Source organism: Schistocerca piceifrons, chromosome 4 (assembly GCF_021461385.2).
Source record: "Schistocerca piceifrons isolate TAMUIC-IGC-003096 chromosome 4, iqSchPice1.1, whole genome shotgun sequence".
Taxonomy (NCBI): domain Eukaryota; kingdom Metazoa; phylum Arthropoda; class Insecta; order Orthoptera; family Acrididae; genus Schistocerca; species Schistocerca piceifrons.
Genome location: NC_060141.1, coordinates 248570184 through 248594727, shown reverse-complemented (window position 1 = coordinate 248594727; position 24544 = coordinate 248570184). Strand labels below are relative to the sequence as shown.

Below are 24544 nucleotides of genomic sequence, written 5' to 3'. Positions count from 1 at the left end.
AACACATGAAGACTAATCCAAACGATGTTTTTCTGGTTCCCGTGAAAACTGCGCCTGCAGTGTACGAGGGTGCTGTGTGTCGTCTACACAGGATTGCTCATGGAAGCTTTCAGGCATGGGAGTGTTCAGTTAACAGTCTTTGATATTTGTTATGGATTCCCTGGCGTGCCACAGTGGCTTTGTGTAGTTGTGTGGTAGTTTCGAAACGGTGCGCCTTTGATTATTATTTACTGAAAGGCGACAACAGACACACTATCATTAGCACACAATGACCTTGCCTACCTCGTTCTGCCTTATCGTAATTTGTATATAGGGAGGTCTTGGGGCATATTCGTGTAGATACTGTTAAAACATTGTTTCCAAAATTACCAAGTTTTGATATTTGTATTACGTTATCTTTCCGGGCTGATGTTTAACGGTACTAAACGCTTCTTATAAGCTTACTGTCTGATGCTATTCATAATGTTGGATGAAGAATGTGCGAGAGACGAAGCAGGCCGTCAATTAGTGAAATAAATTCGCTCACACCAACGTTATGGTGAGCCTTGTTGCAAGTTCTGTGTTATCTAAGTTTTAAGTGTGATATTATTTTATGCATGTTAGATTAAGGTTTTAGTTTTAACTTTTTAAGGTATTCTCTGATTGAGGGTTTCTACTTTGGCTGAACCAGAACTCAATTATGAATTGTCAGATTTTGTAGGTACGTTGAGAACTGATGTAGTTCCACACCTAGCGAACTGCTGGTAATGCTGTTTCTCTCAGTGAACATTTTTGCGTATTATTGTTTTCCATATTATCATTAGTGAAGGCGAACTAGTGAGGTTTTCCTTAAAACATTTTAGTAAATGTGTTTATAGTAGTGTTATAAACAAACGATATCACTGTTTTCTTATAACTACACCTTCACAAACCCCCGTCCTCCGCCACCACTTCCACGCCACAGCCTATGTTGCTGCTAAATATCTTCGTGTTTTGATCCCTGCAGTGTTAAAAAGAGTTTTCCTTAAGAATGTGTACAAAAGTAATAAGCCAGGAAGAATTTACACGAGTATGAGGAGCAAAAACACACTTTTTATCCTACATCATTCAAGAAGTAAAAAGAAACATGATGCACACATGTGCGTCAAGACCGAAACCCACGTATGTGTGGAGGTACTCACCGATTATGGTGTGCACGCGAACCGACAGCTGAGTCCGAAGGACGATGGAATTCTTGTGGCTGTAACAGAGAGAGAAACAGTTCATTAGACAGGCGGTGTACATATAGTGAAGTGTACTGTGTGTGTGTGTGTGGGGGGGGGGGGGGGGGGGCTGTTTTCCTCCACGTCGCTGACACTTCTACTCGACACATCAGCGTTGAGCAACTCTAGCTTCATAATTCTGGAATGATTAAAAGATTGGGCGTAACGTTTTGTTTAAGGAACTATGGTCACGTAGACTGTTCATAGAGGTTACCGCCATCACTGTGCGGATCATGCAGTTCCCGTGATAACTGCCGTGAATTTGGAAAGTTTAGCAGAGAATTTATGCTTGATGTAGCGGCCAACTGAAGACTGTAATATAAATGTACGGATTTTAAAGTGCATAGGTAAACATACGTTTTCCAGCGATGTATCAAGTAGAGTGAGTGACACTGAAATTCTTTCATGCGACAGTTCGAAACTGTATACAATGAAGCGGCCACGGCATTGTTATAGTGGGAAGAACGGATACTGGTTTGCCGTTCAGTGGGGGAACTGGAGAAAATGCAGAAGTAGATTGCACAACACGTTCTGGCACTCTAGCCAAGTTGCGATGGCTGAATAAGTTGACAACATTCGCAGAAGAGCTGTGCGCTTTGTGAGATTTATTTAGTTGGCGTAGAAAGATGACAGAGGTTTATAACAGACATTGCAAATGGAGTGAACGTGGTTTCTTTGTATTACGACACGGTATTTCAGTTTGTCAATTTGAACCAAACATATTCCTTTAAGATGTATAAAAACGTAAGTGTTGAGCAGATCAAGTAAAAACAGGTTGCAGCGTAACATATAGCAAAGCGACAAAGATAAAATGTCAGTAAAACCAACACCATCCCGTGTGTCAAACCGAGAAATTATCTCGTCAAGCAGTGACAATGATGTAAAAAGAGAACATTCTGGTAATCGAGAATGTCGGCTGTTGTTCATATCGTGTGCTGTCTGCGCGGGAAGTGGAAGGGAGGGCTGCTGATGAAACCGCCGCACTAGCTGCACTTGGCTCAGTAGGGAAGAGTGTTGTACAACTTTGGCACACTTTCTACCTAGAATACAAGTTTAATGAATTTTCTTTTTCCATTTTTAAATTTCGGCATCCACTTTTAATACGCTGCAGTCTTTTTCTGAAATTACAAAAATTACTCCGGAAAATTACTTGAAAAAATGTTCGAAGGTATAACATGGCCATGTATCTAGGAACAAAAAATTAGATAGAAATTTAAAAGCGTTGCAGTCGAGAAAACCTTATCAATACTGTATTTAATAATTTCTATCTCTGACGTCATTGCTCTGCTACACATCAATAATCAGCAAGTGAAATCAAATTAAACAGAAGTATTATCGAAAACCAGAGACGAGTTAAAAAACGTTTGAAATATAAGTTATTGGCAATTAAGATAAATTTCCATTTTCAAGACAGGGAAAGTTGTTAAGATATTTAAGAAACTCTTCATCATCAACAACATCATCATCATAATCAGTGTTCTGCCCTAGGACAGGGCATCACATGTAGCTCTCCATGCAGTTCTGTCATTTGCTGTCCTCTTCGTTTTCCCGTAATAGTTTTCTATCCTTCTACCCTTATACCATCCACCATCTGGTATCTTCTGCGTCCTCCTCTTCGTCCTTCATTCACTGTTCCTTCCACAGCGACCATGAGTTAACAAACTCTTCCCATTCAATGTACAAGCCAATTGCGTTGCCTCTTTCCGATTACGTTTATAGTTTTTCTCTCTTCCCCCACTCTTCTTAACACCACCTCACTTCTCACTTTGTTTGCCCGTTTTATCCCTTCCATCCTCCCCCAAATCCACAACTCAGATGCTTCTATTCTTCTTCGTTCCTCCTTTCTCAGTGTCCGTGTCTCTGCTCTACATCTCCATCTACTTTTACAAACACACTCGGCAAGTCATCGTATGGTGTGTGGCGGAGGATACCCTGTAGCTTTATTACTCATTTCCTTTTCTGTTCCACTCGCAAACAGAGCAAGGGAAAAATGACTGTCTATATGCCTCCGTACCAATCCTAATCTATCTAATCTTATCTTCGTGGTCCGTACGCGAACTGTACGTTGGCGGCAGTAGAATCGTTCTGATGTCAGTTTTAGATGCCTTCCAGCATTTCCCATTTGAGTTCACGAAGTATCACCGTAATACTTGCATGTTATTGGAACCTACCGGTAACAAATCTAGCAGCCCGCCTCCGAACTGCTTCGATATCTTCCTCTAATCAGACCTCGTGCAGATCCGAAACACTCGCAACAGCGTCCTATATGCCGTCTCCTTTGTAGGTGAACAAACCGAAGTCGACCATTCCCTACTACAGTCCTTAAACGCTCATTCCATTTCATATCACAAATCTCACGCGTTCCATGGAGGAAGAATTGCTCGACGAAAGTGGCCAGCATGTTCTCCAGACATGAACCCTATCGAACATGCCTGGATAGATTGAAAAGAGCTGTTTATGGACGACGTGACCCACCAACCACTCTGAGGGATCTACGCCGAATTGCCGTAGAGGAATGGGACAATCTGGACCAACAGTGCCTTGATGAATTTGTGGATAGTATTCCACGAAGAATACAGGCATGCATCAATGCAAGAGGATTTGCTACTGGGTATTAGAGGTACCGGTGTGTACAGCAATCTGGACCACCACATCTGAAGGTGGCGTGCTATGGTGGCATAACATGCAATGTTTCTTTTTCATGAGCAGTAAAAACGGCGGATATGATGTTTATGTTGATCTCTATTCCAATTTTCTGTACAGGTTCCGAAACTCTCGGAACCGAGGTGATGCAAAACTTTTTTTGACGTGTGTATTATTCTGAAGATACTGAGTTGCACCTACCAAATCACAAGAACTTTATTTAGAGCTATCTTAAACATTACGTAAAGATGAGTAATTTCCTGTTTATTACTTTTTTGGGCCAACTCTCCCGCACAGTGGCGACTGTTGTGAAAGAGCACAAGAGCTCTTTGCGGTTTTTTGGATATTTTTCTTTGAATGCTATTAAACGAAAAGTTAATCTAAAATACATGGTACTAAATCTACCATGTTATGCTACATTGTTACTCTTCTAGGCTCCGTGCAGCTTGGCATCAGGATAGCGAGCACAACTGCAATTGCGCACGTTTTAAGGAGGTTTTTTGCATGTGCAACTGGCGTGACGTAATTGCCTTATGGGCCAAATACATATGGATTTGATAAACAACGTGCACGATTCACTGCGTGCACAGCTAGCCTTTACCAATCAACTACAATTTTACGTCAGTGCCACCAGGTGGTAGCACACTTCAGCAAGTTTTTTCCCCATTCGCTTTGAGTAAATACCGCTAGAAGGCAGCACACTCCTCAGATATGCCAATTTACTCATTATATAGTAAAGCCGCACGGGGTAGCCGCGCGGTCTAAGGGCGACTTGCCACGGTTCGCGCGGCTCCCCCCGTCGGATGTTCGAGTCCTCCCTCGTGCATGGGTGTGTGTATGTTGTTCTTAGCGTAAGTCACTTTAAGTGAGTTTACGTAGTGTGTAAGCCTATGGACTGATGATCGCAGCAGTTTAGTCCCATAAAAACTTACCACCAAAATTTATTTAGTAAAATTAGGTCGGGTATCAGTATGTGTTATAGTTATACAGACAGAAAAACCTATTTCGTGGTATTCTGAATGAGATGTATATTAAGTTTTGGATTTTATCATACTGTAATCCATTTGAGGCGCTGAGAACCATAAAGCACATCATCGTCGGCTGTGACATCTGTTGATGTTATGCCGTGTCCGATTAATCTCTGCTGTAGGCCCACTTAACATAATATATTTTCCGTATTCTAGTCAAGTGACCACGTTGGTAGACAGTAGGCCCTACTACTTGAATTTCATCATTTCCACAAAAGGTAGTTTGCGTTTGGAGTTGGTTTTCTACTGTGCAGGAATCGAATTTCGTGAGCAGTGTCAACATGAAATCAGTTGAATACGTTTTAAGTGCTAACATAAAAAAAATTACCAGGAAAAGTCAACCGCAAAGGAACTAGGGCCTCCCAGACCATTTCCGTTGACTGAGAAAGTGACGACATCAAATACGCGTGACTACAAGTGAACATTTAACAAAGAAGTATATAACAAGCATAAGTTGTTGTGTGGATGCACTGTGAGAATGTCTGGTTTTTAGCCCAGAAATTAATTCATTAACTAATATGTGTGTTTAGCGATCTTGTACACTTGTCCGAAAAAATAAAAAAGCACGAAAACTCCTATTTATAGGAGAGCAGTCAAAGGATAAACATTATTTCAAAATCTTCAAATGTGTGTGAAAACTTATGGGACTTAACTGCTAAGGTCATCAGTCCCTAAGCTTACAAACTACTTAACCTAAATTATCCTAAGGACAAACACACACACCCATGCCCGAGGGAGGACTCGAACCTCCGCCGGGATCTGCGGCACAGTACATGACTGCAGCGCCTAAACATTATTTCACTCTTGACCTAAACTCTACTTAAATATTTGCAAAACAAAAAAAAAAAATTCACAAAAACAAATCATTCTTTTTTTCATACAAGTTACGAGTATTATTATTATTATTGGCAGTGGTCGTAGCTGTATAAATATGTTGATTAGCGTAACTGTTATACAGCAGATGCTATTAATTTCACACTCTCACGTTTACCTAAATCTAAAAATTTGTGAACATCCAGATTGAATACTCAAGAGCAGCCACTGCTCCCGCATCCCCAGCGTTGCAGTTACACTGCAGCCACTTTGGCAGGATGGAAACGACGAGATAGGACTGTTGTTCATTACTGTGTAAATTGTATTCCAGGAGATTCCGTTGACCCCAATACGTCTCTTTAGTTACACGTTTCCTTTCCCCGACGTGGCCGAGTCAGTAGGTTGGCAAATGATTAGTCTTGGCGGACCGAGGAGGTTGTGAATGAGAACAGGACACGTTTCACTCCCGTCAAGCAGTTCGTGCCCAGCTTGGGCCGAATAGATAGTTTTTGTATTCCAGTTCCAGATACGCCACGTTATTCCAGCCAATTCGTACTGCCACTGCGCGTACGTAGCGCTCACCGCTCGGCGCGGCGTTAACACCGTCTCTAGCACAATCGGTAGCGAAACCAGTGACGGGTAAAATGCGCGGTGCAGAACGGGGTCTTTACTTTCACACGCTGCCTTTGAGAGAGCGCGTGGGTGGTCAGAACGAGGTTGCCTACTGGTCCCTGCTGACTCGCGCACGCATCCCGCGACCCGGTCACTCCGATACAACCACAGGCAAGCCATGGCGCAGTACCCTTCTCTCCCTCTCTACGCTTCGCTCTGCGTTCTCTCCCCGTCGTACGTCTCGCTTTGCTCCTTTTACAATGCAGCAAACCGTTTCCGACTCCTGCTGAAATAATGATCATGGAAGGACAGTCGTTGTTTTAGGTGCAGACTATATTTATTACGTCATATTGTCCTCGTCGAAATCTTTGCTCTTACTTGTCGCCCCAGCGATTTCTCCCGGTTCTTATATACATTCGCTGACAAACGAAACATTGATACACGCAGTAATTTTGTTAACTACAGCCACAAAGTTGTTCAAAATTACAGAAAATTTATCAGTCGGTGGTTACAACTGAAATACGTGATATAGGGTACAAGGTCAAGTGCATATTTGTCGCTTTCATGGAAACATAAATGAAATGATTCAAATAAACAACGCTGATTATTTTGTTAATTACACAAAAATTGCTTCAATCCAAATATTTCTAACATGTTTCTACATAGTTTCATATATACGTACATTATTTTTTGGTGCGAACAGAATTTCGCTAAATAATACAGTAGCCCAAATCATCGCTTTGTTTACATGATCAATGAGATTTCGTTTTACGTGTTGCAGTAGTAAATACGTAATTAGTTGTTGATATAATTATCAACTGCATAGTAAACTAACAGTATAGTAATCAGAGTTGTCACAGGTTTCAAATATTATAAAAACAGTATTTTGGTCTCTCTTTCATTATTTGATTGTTCGTAACTGAAAAGTTCCACTTGTGACTAAACGAACAGTTTATACATTGAAGCGCCAAAGAAACTGGTACAGGCATGCGTATTCAAATACAGATATATGTAAACAGCCAGAATACGGCACTGCGGTCGGCAACACCAAAAACTCTCCGGTGCAGTTGTTAGATCGGTTACTGCAGTTACAATGGCAGGTTATCAAGATTTAAGTGAGTTAGAATATGATGTTACAGTCGGCGCACCAGCGCTGCGACACAGCATCTCCGACGTAGCGATGAAGTGGGGATTTTCCCGTACGACCATTTCCCGAGTGTACCGTGAATATCAGGAATCCGGTAAGACACCAAATATCTGACATCGCTGCGACCATAAAAAGATCCTGCCGAACAGAATCAATGATGACTGAAGTGCAACCATTCCGCGAATTACTGCAGATTTCTATGCTGGGCCATCAACAAGTGTCAGTGTGCGAACCATTCAACGAAATATCACCGACATGGGCTTTCGCAGCCGAAGGCCCACTCGTGTACCCTTGATGACTGCACGACACAAAGCTTTACGCCTCGCCTGGGACCGTCAACACCGACACTGGACTATGATGACTGGAAACACGTTGCCTGGTCGGACGAGTCTCGTTTCAAATTGTATCGAGCGGATGGACGTGTACGGTTGTGGAGACACCCTCATGAATCTATGGACCCTGCATGACAGCAGGGGACTGTTCAAGCTGGTGGAGGCTCTGTAATGGTGTAGGGCGTGTGCAGTTGGACCCCGTCTATATACGATTCGACTAGTGACACGTACGTAAGCATCCTATCTGATCACCTGCATCCACTCATGTCCATTGTGCATTCCGACGAACTTGGGCAACTCCAGCAGGACAATGCGACACCCCACACGTACAGAATTGCTACAGAGTGGCTCCAGGACACTCTTCTGAGTTTAAGCACTTGCACTGACCACCCAACTCCCCAGACATGAACATCATTGAGCATATCTGGAATGACTTGCAAGGTGCTATTCGGAAGAGACCTCTACCTCCTCGTACTCTTACAGATTTATGGACAGACCTTCAGGATTCATGGTGCGAATTCCCTCTAGCACTGCTTCAGACATTAGTCGAGTCTATGCCACGTCATGTTGCGGCACTTCTGCACGCTTGCGGGGCCCTACACGATATTAGGCAGGTTTACCAGTTTCTTTGGCTCTTCAGTGTATATCTTCCTAGCATCTGTCCGTCTTATCCTTGGTTTTCCATGGAAAAATGTATTCACTCTGCTACCTCGTCAAACAGACCTGTTTTGTCTTAGGCTATCAAGCAAGCAAGCGGCACCGCAGTAGGAAGTATAGTGATTTTTATGTCTGGATACACGTTGTGCATTATCTGAACAAAACTGTCTGGTATATACAATGTCCAGTCACATTAATGTGACCACCTGCCAAAAGCCAGAATAACCACCTTTTGCAGAAAGAGAGTCAATGACGTTCTGGAAGGTGCCGCTGGGATGTGGTGTGTTACCGATACCGGTGCCGTGCCATCTGCGCCAGGTTTCTCAGTTGAGGATCCATGGCGCATTACAGCCCACAGATTCTCAATTAGTATTAAATCCGTGGAGTTTGTTGGGTAGGGGAGTATCGTAAGGCCATCCTGTTGCTTTTCGAATGACACACATACACGGCGGGCTTTGTGATGCGTCGCATTGTGCTGATGGTGGGTCCCCAAGGATAGATGCATACGTGTGTTGATCCATTTTGCCTTCGAGAATGACGTGAGCACCCAGGGAAGGCCACAAGAACATTCCCCAGACACTATTCTCCCTCCTCCCGCTTGGGTCCTTCCGCCCATTGTTGCAGGGTGTTTGCTTTCAGACGTTTCACGTCCCACGCACCACAGGCCATCTGCCATCGCCCCACATATGCTGCTTTATGACTTGGTGGACTCTCTTGTTGCTATGAAAAATCATCGTCTCCGAACTATTTCTCTACTCTACGCTTTACACAGTGCTGTAAAATGTATTCATTAAACTTCCGCTTAGCGTTTTCGTAACCGCAATAAAATAACCACACGCTAATCACGATAAACACTGCCATACTGTAACACCATTACTTTTCGTACATCACTGTTGGGACTACACATGACGCCAGTTATCTTCTCCAAGCTTTCGGCAAATCCAAACCTCCATCGGATTGCCACAGGGTATGGCGTGATCCATCACTCCACGTCACTCGCTTTCAGTCATCCACTGTCCAGTGGCATCGATCTTTACACCACCCCGAGTTTAGCTTAGCACTGACTTTAGAAATGTGTAGCCTACGAGGAGCTGCTCGACCACTGTATCCCATTATTTTTAAATCCTTATGCAGAGTCATCGCGCTAGTTGAGCCGCTGTTGCACCCTGGCACTCACACGTGGGTCCTTTCGCTGATTTCGTCCAATTTTTTACAACCACCCTCTGCAATGCTCGACGTTCCCCGCCCGTCTTCCTTGTCTCGGTTCAGTTGTGGTTCCTCCTTCGCGACACCTAGTGGTCGATTCCGCATTACATGCGTGTGTCCCGATACTTTTGATCCAATAGAAAAGCTTGATAATTTTCGAACTTGGTGCTTCATTGAGTAACAGCCAGTTTTTCACGACACAGGAACAAGCAAGCAATCCTCTGCAAAGTATAGCTGGGCAGAGGACCTATTGTATGAGCGTTGAGATGCTAGATACAGAAGGCAGTTGACGTACGTCAGATGGGTGAGTGAGGCGCCTCTAGCAGCAGCACAGCACACCACAGCCCGCCTCGGCTATAACAGCGACAGCCACTTTAGTGTCTCGGCGCGGAGCAGAACTCCCGGTAACCGGAGCCATGGTGTCGCGAGGCGAGCACAAAGTGCGGCTAGTAGCAGGAGCTGCCGACTCTGTCACACGCCGGTGGCGGTGCCGGCGCGAACCCGAGACTACGCCTCGGCTCGCCTTCCACACCCGCCGCCTACTTGCGGCTGCCTCGGTGTAGCTATCACACAGTGACAACTCGAAAGGCCAGCGCTTTCCGGAGTCTGCACTGCCTGCAGCAATACTAGTGGCACGAAAGATGTGAACTCAATCTTCAGGGATAAATCTCTTGTGGGTATATTTTTCCCAAGACCACGAAGGCCTCATGTACTGATGGGTGGCGAAAGTCGAGCACTGCAGACGATGGTTGTAAAAGATTGGATGAAATCAGAGGAAGGAACGCATGTGAGTTCCAGGGTGCAATAGCGCTTCAACTATTGCAGAATATATATACTGACGAGCCAGAGAAACTGGTACACCTCCCTAATATCGTGTAGTCCCCCCTAGCACGCAGAAGTGCCACAAAACGGCGTGGCATGGACTCGACTAGTGTATGAATTAGTGCTGGAGGGAACTGACACCATGAATCCTGCAGAGCTGTCCATAAATCTGTAAGAGTACAAGCGGGTGGAGATCTCTTCTGAACAGCACGTTGCAAGGCATTCCGGATATCTTCGTGCCGGGGAGTTTAGTGGCCAGCAGAAGTGTTTAAACTCAGAAGAGAGTTCCTGAGCCACTCTTTAGGAATTTTGGACGTGTGGGGTGTCGCATTGTCCTGCTGGAATTGCCTAAGGCCATCGGAATGCTGGTGCTCATACAGGGTTCTTACGTACGTGTCACCAGTCAGAGTCGTATCTAGACGTATCAGAGATCCATCATCACTCCAACTGCACACGCCCCACACCATTACAGAGCCTCCATCAGCTTGAACAGTCCCCTGCTGACATACAGGGTCCATGGATTCATGAGGTTGTCTCCATTCCCGTACACGTCCATTTGAAACGAGACTCGTCCGACAAGGCAACAAGTTTCCAGTCATTAATAATAAAATGTCGGTGTTGATGGGCTGAGGCGAGGAGTAAAGCTTTTTGTCGTGCAGTCATCAAGGGTACACGAGGGACGTTCGACTCCGAAAGTCCATATCGATGATGTTACGTTGAATGTTTCGCACGCTGACACTTGTTGATGGCGCAGCATAGAGATCAGCAGCAATTTGCAGAAATGTTGCACTTCTATCACGTTGAACGATTCTCTTCAGTCGTCGTTGGTCCCGTTCTTGCAGGCTTTTTTTCTGGCCGCAGCGATGTCGGAGATTTGATGTTTTCCCGGATTTCTGATATTCACGGTACACGCCAGTTTCTTTGGCGCTTGAGCGTACACATAATGACAGGTTCGCCAATGCCCTGCCCTTTCATACCATGTATACCACATACTACCACCATCTGCATATGTGCATATCGCCAAAGATGGCGGTATTACCCCGTACACAAGGTATGAAAGGGCGGTGCATTAGCGAAGCTGTCATTTGTACTCAGGTGATAGATGTGAAAAGGTTTCTGACGTGATATGGTCGCCCGACGGGAATTAACGAACTTTGTACGCGTAATGCTACTTGGAACAAGACGCATGGAACATTCCACTTCAGAATTCGTTTTGGAATTCAATATTCCGATATTCATAGTGTCAAGAGTGTGCCGCGATTACCTAATCTGAGGCATTACTTCTCAGCACGAACAACGCAGTGGCAGACAGCCTTCGCTTAACGACCGAGAGCAGCGGCGTTTACGTAGAGTTGTCAGTGCTAACAGACAAGCAACACTGCGTGAAACAACAGCAGAAATCAATGTGAGACTACAACGAACATATCTGTTAGGGCAGTGCGGCGAAATTTAGCGTTAATGGGCTATGGCAGCAGACGATCGACGCGAGTGTCGTTGCTAAAAGCACAACATCGCCTGCAGCGCCTCTCCTGGGTTCGTGACCGTATCGATTGAATCCTAGGCGACTAGAAAACTGTGACCTGGTCATATGAGTCCCGATTTCAGTTGGTATGAGCCAATGGTAGGGTTCGAGCATGGAGCAGACCCTACGACGTCATGGACCCAAGTTATCAACAAGGTACTGTGCAAGCCGGTGGTGGCTCCATAATGGTGTGGACTGTGTTTACATGCAAGGGACTAGGTCCTCTGGTTCAACTGAAACGATCAATGAATGGAAGTGGTTATGTGCGGCTAGTTGGAAACTATTCAGCAATGGAATTTTTGTGGATAACAATGTGCCATGTCACCAGCCTACAATTGTTCGTAACTGGTCTGAAGAACACTCTGGACAACTCGGGCGAATGGTTTGGCTACCCAGATCGGCCAGCATGAATTCCATCGAATATTTATAGAACATAATCGAGGGGTCAGTTGGTGCACAAAATCTTGCACCGGCAACACCTTCGCAATTACGGACGGTTATAGAGGCAGCATGGCTCAGTATTTTCGAAAGGGGCTTCCAACGACTTTTTCAGTCCATGCCAAGCCGAGTTGCTGCACTACGCCGGGCAAAAGGTGGTCCGACACGATATTAGGAGATATCCCCTCACTTTCATCATCTTAGTGGATACTACCTGAGATACCCTGCGTTGTCTAGGTATTTATTGACAGTTGTGCTTCCACGCTCGTACCATCCAGCGTCTGGCCATTTGATCAATGTTTACGACGTCATATCTTCTGACGTCATATCCCCTGAACTACCTGTCGTACAACGATATAATTCTGCACTTACAGTCAGTGGTTTATGAACATACTGTCTGTAAAATGTGCGGCGAATACAGTAAGTAGTAAAGGAACAATAATTATAACGTCGTGCCCCATGCGATACTATTATTGTATAAACATTTTCCATTTATCATTTTGTAGGGCTTGTCAGCGAGAAAATATTTAGTAAATGTTTGTATGTATGTGGAAAGTTTGTTGCAAGTTACTAAGTGTTCTCATTCTCAAATACTGGATGAGTAAAGCCTGGGTAATCACACGTCACAGGCCACCCTTCTTTTTTACCCCCAGCCCCATTTCTTTGATAGGTAATTGGTTCTTACCCCACAGCGATTGCTGTCTGACAGTAGGACATATATGTGCAAAGTTTGGCCGAAATCAGTCCAGTGATTTAGGAGGGGATTGGTTTGTATAAGGGCTTTCCCACAGACCTACAGACATCCTCGGAGAACTAGGTGCGACAATACTATTCTGCCTGGTGTCCAAGTTGAGAAACACCCTTAGACTTCAAGAAGAATGTAGCAATTCCAATTACAAATAATGCAGGTGCTGACATTATCGAACTATCAGTTTAATAAGTCCTGGTAGCAAAATACACTCCTGGAAATTGAAATAAGAACACCGTGAATTTATTGTCCCAGGAAGGGGAAACTTTATTGACACATTCCTGGGGTCAGATACATCACATGATCACACTGACAGAACCACAGGCACATAGACACAGGCAACAGAGCATGCACAATGTCGGCACTAGTACAGTGTATATCCACCTTTCGCAGCAATGCAGGCTGCTATTCTCCCATGGAGACGATCGTAGAGATGCTGGATGTAGTCCTGTGGAACGGCTTGCCATGCCATTTCCACCTGGCGCCTCAGATGGACCAGCGTTCGTGCTGGACGTGCAGACCGCGTGAGACGACGCTTCATCCAGTCCCAAACATGCTCAATGGGGGACAGATCCGGAGATCTTGCTGGCCAGGGTAGTTGACTTACACCTTCTAGAGCACGTTGGGTGGCACGGGATACATGCGGACGTGCATTGTCCTGTTGGAACAGCAAGTTCCCTTGCCGGTCTAGGAATGGTAGAACGATGGGTTCGATGACGGTTTGGATGTACCGTGCACTATTCAGTGTCCCCTCGACGATCACCAGTGGTGTACGGCCAGTGTAGGAGATCGCTCCCCACACCATGATGCCGGGTGTTGGCCCTGTGTGCCTCGGTCGTATGCAGTCCTGATTGTGGCGCTCACCTGCACGGCGCCAAACACGCATACGACCATCATTGGCACCAAGGCAGAAGCGACTCTCATTGCTGAAGACGACACGTCTCCATTCGTCCCTCCATTCACGCCTGTCGCGACACCACTGGAGGCGGGCTGCACGATGTTGGGGCGTGAGCGGAAGACGGCCTAACGGTGTGTGGGACCGTAGCCCAGCTTCATCGAGACGGTTGCGAATGGTCCTCGCCGATACCCCAGGAGCAACAGTGTCCCTAATTTGCTGGGAAGTGGCGGTGCGGTCCCCTACGGCACTGCGTAGGATCCTACGGTCTTGGCGTGCATCCGTGCGTCGCTGCGGTCCGGTCCCAGGTCGACGGGCACGTGCACCTTCCGCCGACCACTGGCGACAACATCGATGTACTGTGGAGACCTCACGCCCCACGTGTTGAGCAATTCGGCGGTACGTCCACCCGGCCTCCCGCATGCCCACTATACGCCCTCGCTCAAAGTCCGGAACTGCACATACGGTTCACGTCCACGCTGTCGCGGCATGCTACCAGTGTTAAAGACTGCGATGGAGCTCCGTATGCCACGGCAAACTGGCTGACACTGACGGCGGCGGTGCACAAATGCTGCGCAGCTAGCGCCATTCGACGGCCAACACCGCGGTTCCTGGTGTGTCCGCTGTGCCGTGCGTGTGATCATTGCTTGTACAGCCCTCTCGCAGTGTCCGGAGCAAGTATGGTGGGTCTCACACACTGGTGTCAATGTGTTCTTTTTTCCATTTCCAGGAGTGTAGTAACACGAATTATTTACAGAAGAATGAAAAAAGACTGGTTGAATACAACATCTAGGGCTATCAGTTTGGATTCCGGAGAAATGTAGAAACACGCGAGGCAACATTGAATCTACGACTTATCTTAGAAGATAGGTTAACCTCTTCAGTCCTTATGTAGCATATATGCTACATCGAAATTTTATTGTTTTCTAGCCCAGGGAATAAACTAAACTTGCTGTGCGTAATTGTAACATATACTTTACACCATGTGCTTTCACAGCATCACTTGTTTTCCATCTTCACATGTTCCCAGTAGGTCACAACATATGCTTAAAAAAGGTGCTCACTGTAGTACCAGCAAGTGTTCGAAAAATAAAGGTAATTCTTTTTGTTTTGAGAAATTTTAGTTTAAAATGCGTCTAGACCCTGCTGTAATATGTTAATAGATCCTACACTATCGATTAAGTTTATCGCATCACAACAATACAGTGATGTTTTGTTTTCGATGGAGCGCTAAGATTACATTTGGTTCAAACATCACACACATCCATGCCCGAGGCAGGATTCGATCCTGCGACCGTAGCGGTCGCGCGGTTCCACACTGAAGCGCCTAGAACCGCTCGGCCACACCGGCCGGCGACTACATTTGGCCCGTATCTATATTTTCACATTCCAGTGACGTTGTTTTCATAACTTTTTGGTGTTTAATATTGAATTTTCCGGATATTGCACATGTTTTAATTATTTTCCGACATAAAAATTATTTACTTTGAACAAATTTATTTACTTTGAACACTGTCTAAAATTTTTATGAATTACACCAACTTTTTAATTTCAGTATTTCAATCTTATTTTGCCCAAGAAGACTGCATTGAACAACAACATAAGCTTTTCATTCATAAAATGTAAGCTCAGGACTGAGGAGGTTAAAGAAAGACAAACCTTCGTTTACATTATTCGTAGACTTTAGAGAAAGCTTTGTCAATTCTGACTGAAATACACTTTGAAATTCTGAAGCTGTCACGGGTAAGATACAGGGAGCGAAAGGTTATTAACAACCTGTACGCAAACCAAACGGGAGTTACGAGTCGAAGGGCATGAAGGGAAGTAGTAGTTGAGAAGAGAGTGAAATAGGGTTGTAGCCTATTCCCGATGTTATTCAATCTGTACTTTAAACAAGCAGTTAAAGAAACAAAACAAACAATTGCAGAAGTAATTAAAGTCCAGGTAGCTGATGACATTGTAAATCTGTCAGAGACAGCTAAACAGTTGGAAGAGCATTTGAATTGAATGAAAGTGTCTTGAAAGGAGAATATAAGACGAATACAGCAAAACCAAAAAAGAGTAATGGAATGCAGTCGAATTAAATCAAGCAGTACTAAGGGAACTGGATTAACAAATAAGAGAGTAAAAGAGCCGGCCGGTGTGGCCGTGCGGTTCTAGGCGCTTCAGTGTGGAACGGCGTGACCGATACGGTCGCAGGTTCGAATCCTGCCTCGGGCATGGATGTGTGTGATGTCTTTAGGTTAGTTAGGTTTAAGTAGTTCTAAGTTCTAGGGGACTGATGACCACAGATGTTAAGTCCCATAGTGCTCAGAGCCATTTGAACCATTTGAAGAGTAAAAGGAGTAAGTATGTTTTGCTATTTTGGCAGCAAAACAAACTGATGATGGCCGAAGTAGAGAGGATATAAAATACATACTGGCAAAAGCAAGAAAAGCATTTATGGACAAGAGAAATTTGTTAACATCGAATGTAAATTTAGTATTTAGTATACACTAAATAGAACTGGGAAAAAACGAAATTTGTGGCATAACTTGACTCAAATAAGATATTGGTTCATGTGATACATTCCGAGAAGTTGTGACGTTCTCATACACCCGATCGTCTGAGAAACAGGGATAGCGTGAGATACTCATACACAGCAACATTCACATCGTTAGTGGAATGCTTATAGCGGTTCTGCTCAGCCAGCAGATTTCAATCTCCCCAGCAGCTGATTTCCAGCAACGGAGCTATTTGTTGAAGGAAAGCTGTTTCCAGTAAATTACACGGTCGCGGTCTTGCCATCTGACGCAACACGCAGTTGTCTTTAAAAGTGGTGGAGACGACAACTGCGTAAAATAATGCAAGCTGGTTCGACCTTCGGACTACCAACATTACTAAGGCGAGAGAAACCTTACAAATGGAAAAGATGCGTGACTGGGTTAATGTTTTAGCGACAGCTTTTATATTTAATTAACACATTCAGGTTAAACGACACTCTCTTAGAAAGACGTCGACGATAGCTGCAGTGTCTATAATAGTTGTATTGTAATGTGTAAACAAGGTAGCATATTGAAAAAAATAAAACGGTCAGATAAACATCATTCTGAAATCATAAAAAGGCAGCGGCAGCTGGACACTGACAGGGTGGGCATGTAACTGCCTACGTCTGCCTCATGGTAGTACACTATCCGATCAAAAGTATAGGAACAAATATTTTTAACTCACCTGGGGACACTTTCAATGAGATTTCTGAATGTCTGTGGAGGAATGACAGCCCATTCTTCTCAGGAGCCTAAACCGGAGAAGTTAGTCGTGTCTGACGCTGGGATCTGGGACGAAGTAGACTTCTAATTCAGTGGCCGTCAAACTGCGGCCCGAATCAAATGTTCGTGCGGCGCGCGGCTCTCAGACATACTTTCTTTTATAATCTGCACTTTAATAAAAATAACAAGTAACTGTTAATCAGAACACAGGGATAAGTTGTGATCTAAATGACAATGACACTAACCAGAACACTAATCGCTTTATCTGACTTAATACACGTAAATCCGGATTAAGGCACAAAAACTACGCCACCATCAAGCCTCTATACTCTACTGTTCAAAAAAAGAAAAATATGGTTCGAAAGAACAGGGTGCTGAGAAACATATATTGGAGCCCTACGCCATAGCAGCGAATACTTTACCCTCCTGCTGGTCAAGGCGGCACACCACGATGCGTTCGGCGACTGAAGTCATGGACGGCCGCAATCTGTTATTAATGGCGCGTGCCCGAAAAATGCAAGTACGCGGTCTCGCGTTCGGTTAATTCGGAATGCAGGTACTTCCCTATGAGACTCTGAAACCCCGGTGGATTCCAGTGTGCAGGTGGACCTGTTTGCTGCTCTGCAAAACCAATTCGACTGCGTGCCACGGCTATGCGTAACAGAATATGTCAAATGTTTAGACGGCCGACTCAGGACAAATAAGTACACCCATGCATCACTCGTTGTGTGTGTGATGCTAGAAGCAGTACCTCAGATGGTTCAGAAGGTGAATGGCACACTAGCAAAGGACACAAGTCTCACTGTTTAGGTGGAGACCTGCAGTTCTTCACTAGCGAAGTGCCAGTACAAGACCGATCTTCACTTTCTGCCCGCTTTCCTCTTCAGCTCGGTAGCAAATGCCCATTTACATCTTAAACTTCCCCCACTTTAGCACAAGCCAATCACGAGCTGGAACCCGGCATTCGAAGCTCAGAAGCTCCCCATGCTCTGCATACACAGATTTGAACAATCAGAGACTTTAAAGTTAATTGGGAGAAAAGGAAAAAAGATTCAGCTTCGCGGCCTCTTTCCCACACATTTACGCCATGTCTTTTGCTAACAACATGACCAGGATGGAACCACACCCCTCCATTAAAAGCTAGTTATCTCCCCTGTTGCATCCATTTCAAAGTTTCCAAAGAACAGCCATAAACTCGCTAAAAGCCTCGTGCTTTCACAAATATGTTTTGTAACAGAGTCTGGACGTCTGGGCCCCAGTGACCTGTCCCACGGAAATTCGCAGAATGCTCACAGTTGTCTTGTTGGCTTCCTGCCTGATGAAGGCCCATCCTCTGCTTTACTGCCGGTCTACAAAGCGCTGGCCACTGCAGCGGCTACTTCTCAGCGCTAGTCAGTCTACCTGGACGCGGATACCGACCGACTAGCGCCAACCAACGTGTCTGCACAATGAGACCGCAGAACTCTGGCGTCCGGAAATGTTTCCAGCCAGGTTTTGGAGAAAAAACGCGCTTCCCTCGGGCCACCGCCGCTGTGCTTTTACTGCAGTTGTTTAAATCGGCACCCTATTCCTTTGAATGCAGTTAAAGCTTACCGTTATTCCTTCCCTAGAGCATGCAAGCAAAAACATTAACTACTGTCCACCATTTCATCATGATGTACAAAGTCAAATCGTAATAAAGATCATCTTCCCTCAGAACATGAAGTGACATAACACCAAATCCGAAGTAAGAGTGCCCTGCAATCTCTCATACACACATCAAAAAACGTTTAGCATCACCCCGATTCCCAGAACTCCTGAAGATAGACGTTGACTGTGGATATTGTATCTCAGACACAGTCCCTTTGACTGTTCAGAGATGTCAGTAAACCAGCCCAAAGATGTAAACAACCATGCATGAGCAGTGATTATTAGATGGAGAGGGTCCGACAGCTGATCAGTTCCAGTCATTCCACTAGGAGGGAGGTACACGGCTCGTGTTGTCTGTAGTTCAACCATGCCTAAACGATCAATACTGCGGTTCGACCACGTCCGCATTGTTACTTCATGCCAGGAAGAGCTCTCAACAAGGATAGTGTCCAGGTGTCTCGGAGCGAACCAAAGCGATGTTGTTCGGACATGGAGGAGAGGAGGAGATACAGAGAGACAGGAACTGTCGATGACATGCCTCGCTCAGGCCGCCCAAGGGCTGCTACTGCAGTGGATGACTGCTACCTAAGGATTATGGCTCACAGTAACCCTGGCAGCAACGCCATCATGTTGAATAACACTTTTAATGTAGCCACAGGAGGTCATGTTACGACTCAAACTGTGAGCAATAGGCTGCATGATGCCCAACTTCAGTCCCGACGTCCATGGCAAGGTCCATCTTTGCAACCACGACACCATGCAGTGCGATACAGATGGGCCCAACAACATGCCGAATGGATGGTTCAAATGGCTCTGAGCACTATGGGACTTAACATCGGAGGTCATCAGTCCCCTAGAACTCAGAACTACTTAAACCTAACTAACCTAAGGACACCACACACATCCATGCCCGAGGCAGGATTCGAACCTGCGCCGTAGCGGTCGCGCGGCTCCAGACTGTAGCGCCTAGAACCGCTCGGCCACCCCGGCCGGCATGCCGAATGGACCGCTCAGTATTGGCTTCACATTCTCTTCACCGATGACTGTCCCTGATGTTTTGGGGTGGCATTAAGTGGGGCGGATGTATGCCGCTGGTGGTCATGGAAGGCGCCGTAATGGCTGTCGGATGAGTGAATGTCATGCCAACCGATAGTACAACCATATCGGCAGCATATTAACGAGGCATTCGTCTTCATGGACGACAATTCGCGCCCCCCATCGCGCACATCCTGTGAATGACTTCCTTCAGGATAACGACATCGCTCGACTAGAGTGGCCAGCATGTTCTCCAGACATGAACCCTATCGAACATGCCTGGGATAGATTGAAAAGGGCTGTTTATGGACAACGTGACTCACCAACCATTCTGAGGGACCTATGCCGAATCGCCTTTGAGGAGTGGGACAATCAGAATCAACAGTGCCTTGTGGATAGTATGCCACGACGAATGCAGGCATGCATCAATGCAAGAGGACGTGCTGCTGGGTATTAGAGGTACCAGTGTGTACAGCAATCTGGACGACCACCTCTAAAGGTCTTGCTGTACAGTGGTACAACATGCAATGTGTGGTTTTCATGAGCAATAAAAAGGGCGGAAATGATGTTTATGTTGATCTATATTCCAATTTTCTGTACAGGTTCCGAAACTCTCGGACCGATATGATGCAAAACTTGTTTTGATGTGTGTAATATGCATCTAGTGACTAACTGCCGAGTCCAAAAGCGTCAACTAACGGTCAGAGCTTCTTAAATCGTAGTTTTCTTGATCAGCAACGAACAAAAATACAGACACAGTAATTTTTTGAGATGTGCTTGATTTTTATTGAAATTGGTGAATTCGGCCGTGAAGAGTTAACAGCTTATGTCAGGGACGGAGTGGTTACGTAGCGCGGACACTGCGGAACTAATGGGACGGAGTGGTTACGTAGCGCAGACACTGCGGAACCAATAGAAGAGATGGGGAATATTTTATTGTTTGTTTTCCAATGCTGACAGCTCACACATGTGCACAACTTGAATTGACCAGCTCCTACGGTGCAAATGTCAATCGAAAGTAACATGGTTCGATTCCCGGCTGGGTTGGGGATTTTCTCCGCCCGGGGACTGGTTTGTGCTGTCCTCATCATTTCATCATCATCGTCGTCATCATCATCATCATTCGTGACAGTGGCTGGATTGGATTGTGAAGAAATTGGACTGCGTACTGCACTGTTGGCACTGTACATGATGGCAGGTGACATTCTCCATACATTTGGCAGGCCCAACCAAATCACAGGATTGCCGCAGGGTATAGCGTGATTCATCACACCAAATCACTGGCTTCCAATAATTTATTGTACAGTGGCGTCGCTCTTTACGCCATCTCAAGTGTCCCTTAACACTCAACACATAAATGCGTGAGCTGCTCTAACACTGTAGCCAATTCTTTTTAATTTCCTACGCACAGTCATCATGCTAGCTGGACTGCTGGTAGCACTATTGGCACTCACCAGTTATTCCTTCTGACAATTTTAAGCGAATTTTTACAACCACACTTCGCAATGCTCGACTTTCTCTGTCCGGCGTGATCCTGGTTTAGCTGTCGTTCTTCCTTTGTGTTTTCACTTCACAATCGCATTACCAACAGTCGACTTGAGCAGCTTTAGAAGAGTTGAAATGTCCATGATGGGTTTGCTACTGAGATGACATCCTATGACTAGTCCACGTTCGAAGTCACTGACCGATCTATTCGCCTGTTACTGTTTCTCAACCGCCAACACAATGCTCCCCACTCACTTCTATACCGGCGGGTTCGCCTCACGAGACACCTAGTGATCAGTTCCGCATTACATAAGGATTCCCAAGTTTCTCCGCGTTCTGTTCACGGACGAAGCGTGGGAGGAAGAGCTACTTGTTGTACGTACTCTGATTTTACCTGCACGATCTCTACGGGACATATGCATAATGGGCTCTAGGCTATTCGCGCTTGCCGCCCTGAGAGATGGAGCTTGAAGGTTTATCATGAGATGCACAAACATATTTCTTAGAGTATCTACCAGTTACGCTTATTCTGCAATTCCGTTTTGCACTCTCGGTAGTGAAACAAGTGTATGGCAATTTGCGTTGTAATAATCCAGTGGATGGGTTGGGTTTGGCGAATACCCGGAGAACGTCACCTGCCGTCATATGCAGTGCCAACAGTGAAATACAGACGATGAGGATGATGTTTGATTCGTGGCGCGTCACCAGCGCCTGTACAAAGTTTCAATTTTTACGCAGTCCAATTTTTCCATAATCCAATCTAGCCAGTATCACGAATGATGATGATGATGATGATGTTGAAATGATGACAGCAGAAGCACCTGCCCGGGAATCGAACCCGTGACCCGGAGGCATCAACGCTAGCCACGTGAAGTACGAAGGAGGTCGTATCAACGTATGGGGCTGTTTTTCGTTAGTGTGTGGTCACTTTATTGCACTTAAGGAAGCGCTAAATTCGGAAGAATAAAAATGCATCTGTGAGTCGGACCTGACGTAAGTCCCACACACTTGAGCGTGTGTTCTTATACAACATCTTACACGATGTTTTTTCAGTTGTATGACATCACAAACTCTAAAAAAATGGTTCAAATGGCTCTGAGCACTATGGGACTTAACATCTATGGTCATCAGTCCCCTAGAACTTAGAACTACTTAAACCTAACTAACCTAAGAACATCACACAACACCCAGTCATCACGAGGCAGAGAAAATCCCTGACCCCGCCGGGAATCGAACCCGGGAACCGGGGCGTGGGAAGCGAGAACGCTACCGCACGACCACGAGCTGCGAACCACAAACTCTACTTTTTCATTTATTACTCCTTTAGTCAAAGGCTATCACGCTTTTACGTTTCGTGAAACGCGTAGTTAAGCGTTTCCTCACGTCAACAGCTAGTGGCTGTCTTTGCATCAGGTTCATATTATCTCGACATCTAATGAATATTAATGCAATTTTTGCAAGATATAATTTCCTCCTAGATAACTGCATCAAATGCAAAAAGCCTGAGATTAGAACTAATACTAACTGCTAAGCCATTAATATATACAAAATGTAGAGCGGCGGTCCTATCACGCTACCCTCGGGCACACCTTATATTACTTAAGAGTCTGCACAAGACTGTCCACTCATCATAACGTTCGGCTTCCTGCCTATAACGAAATGTTCGAACCAGTCACAAAACCTTGTTACATATTCCACGGGGCAGTATTTTCTTTACAATGTATCGATATCAGAATGGAACCTGACGATCTAGTGCCGAAGTGAATGTCAGGGAGCCGAGAGATCGCGCGATGGAATCCCGGTTGGACCACAGAAATTTTCTTTCTACCTTTAATTTAGCTTTCACCTCTCAATGACGTCAGGGTAGCCAGAAGAGGCGCATGATTCGGATTCCCGACTGGATAACTGGGGTAGGTTAGGGGCACGCAAGCCACCGAAGTAGTGTCCAATTGGAAGAGTTGCACTTGCTCGATAAACCACACGAAATTATCATAATTACTGAATCAAAAAGCTTTAGAAAGTACGGAGACACTGAATCTAGCTGGTTTCCTCTATCTATGACAACGATCTGTCGTGCGTGAAGAGCGCGAGTTCAGTTTCATTTGATCAATTTTTCGGAACCCGTGCTGATTTCCACAAAAGGTTATTTTGTTTTAAGTAGGTCACAATGCTCTTGTATTCTATTACAAATAGATGTGACTTAAGTGAGATAATAATTCTGTGGATCGGTTCTACTTGTTTTTTGTGGATGGAAGTTGACCACTTGCTTTTCATTACTGGCAAATTCTGTTTTCGGAGAAACTAATTATGAACGCTGGTATGGCAGTCCCTCAAAAAGTTTCCATTTACCACCGATATGTTTATAGGTCCATTGTCCACAACTGCTCATCAGGAGTTATTCTGAAATCTTTTAAAATTTGAGACCTAGCATCTATTTTAAGAACTAATCGTGAAACAATCAAACTCACTCTCTGTTTGTTACTGATGATTAAATTACCTCCAGAGCAAAATGTCCATGGTGAAGTACCTGTCAACCACGTGAAATAAGCAACCTGTACTTGTGAGAACATCACGGCGGCTCTTGCGTCGCTGACAGACAGGATCGTATTATCCAGGCGTGGACATCAATCGGGCCACATCAAACAGAAATGTAAACATAGTCTTGTTACTCTGAGAAAAACTTCTCCGACCCCTGGTCTCAACTGGCTGAAATAGCTTGTTACACGCTGTTCCATCACAAACTGAGATTCTGAGAGCCATGGGTGTAACCCAAGGTAAGGGCTGTTCCATCCACGACGCAATGCAGTACGCGGGCACTATTACTGGAAAGGATTACATAACCTAGAAAAAAGTGTCTACATTCCGAAGAAACTAATTCGTTACCTTCATAGTTCATTTAACTTCCTGTGGGTATTTCGAAAGGAAAACGTGGTTACCTGCATCTCTAAATATTCAAAAGCAGGTAACGTTGAGAGCATCGGAAATGGCTCAGCGACTGCTTGTTACCGTGTAATATAATCTGAAGTATGAGCGGCGCATTTTC

The 24544-nt window shown here is 45.1% G+C and overlaps 1 protein-coding gene across 5 annotated transcripts in view; it reads right to left on the bottom strand.

The window, feature by feature from the left end:
* Nucleotides 1-24544, bottom strand: part of LOC124796334 (FH1/FH2 domain-containing protein 3) — a 646429-nt gene that overhangs the window by 166135 nt on the left and 455750 nt on the right. For all 5 annotated transcript variants that reach the window (XM_047260468.1, XM_047260466.1, XM_047260469.1 and 2 more), the window contains one exon: nucleotides 1161-1219. In XM_047260468.1, the coding sequence (XP_047116424.1) occupies nucleotides 1161-1219 (59 nt within the window). The remainder of the gene's footprint in view (nucleotides 1-1160; nucleotides 1220-24544) is intronic.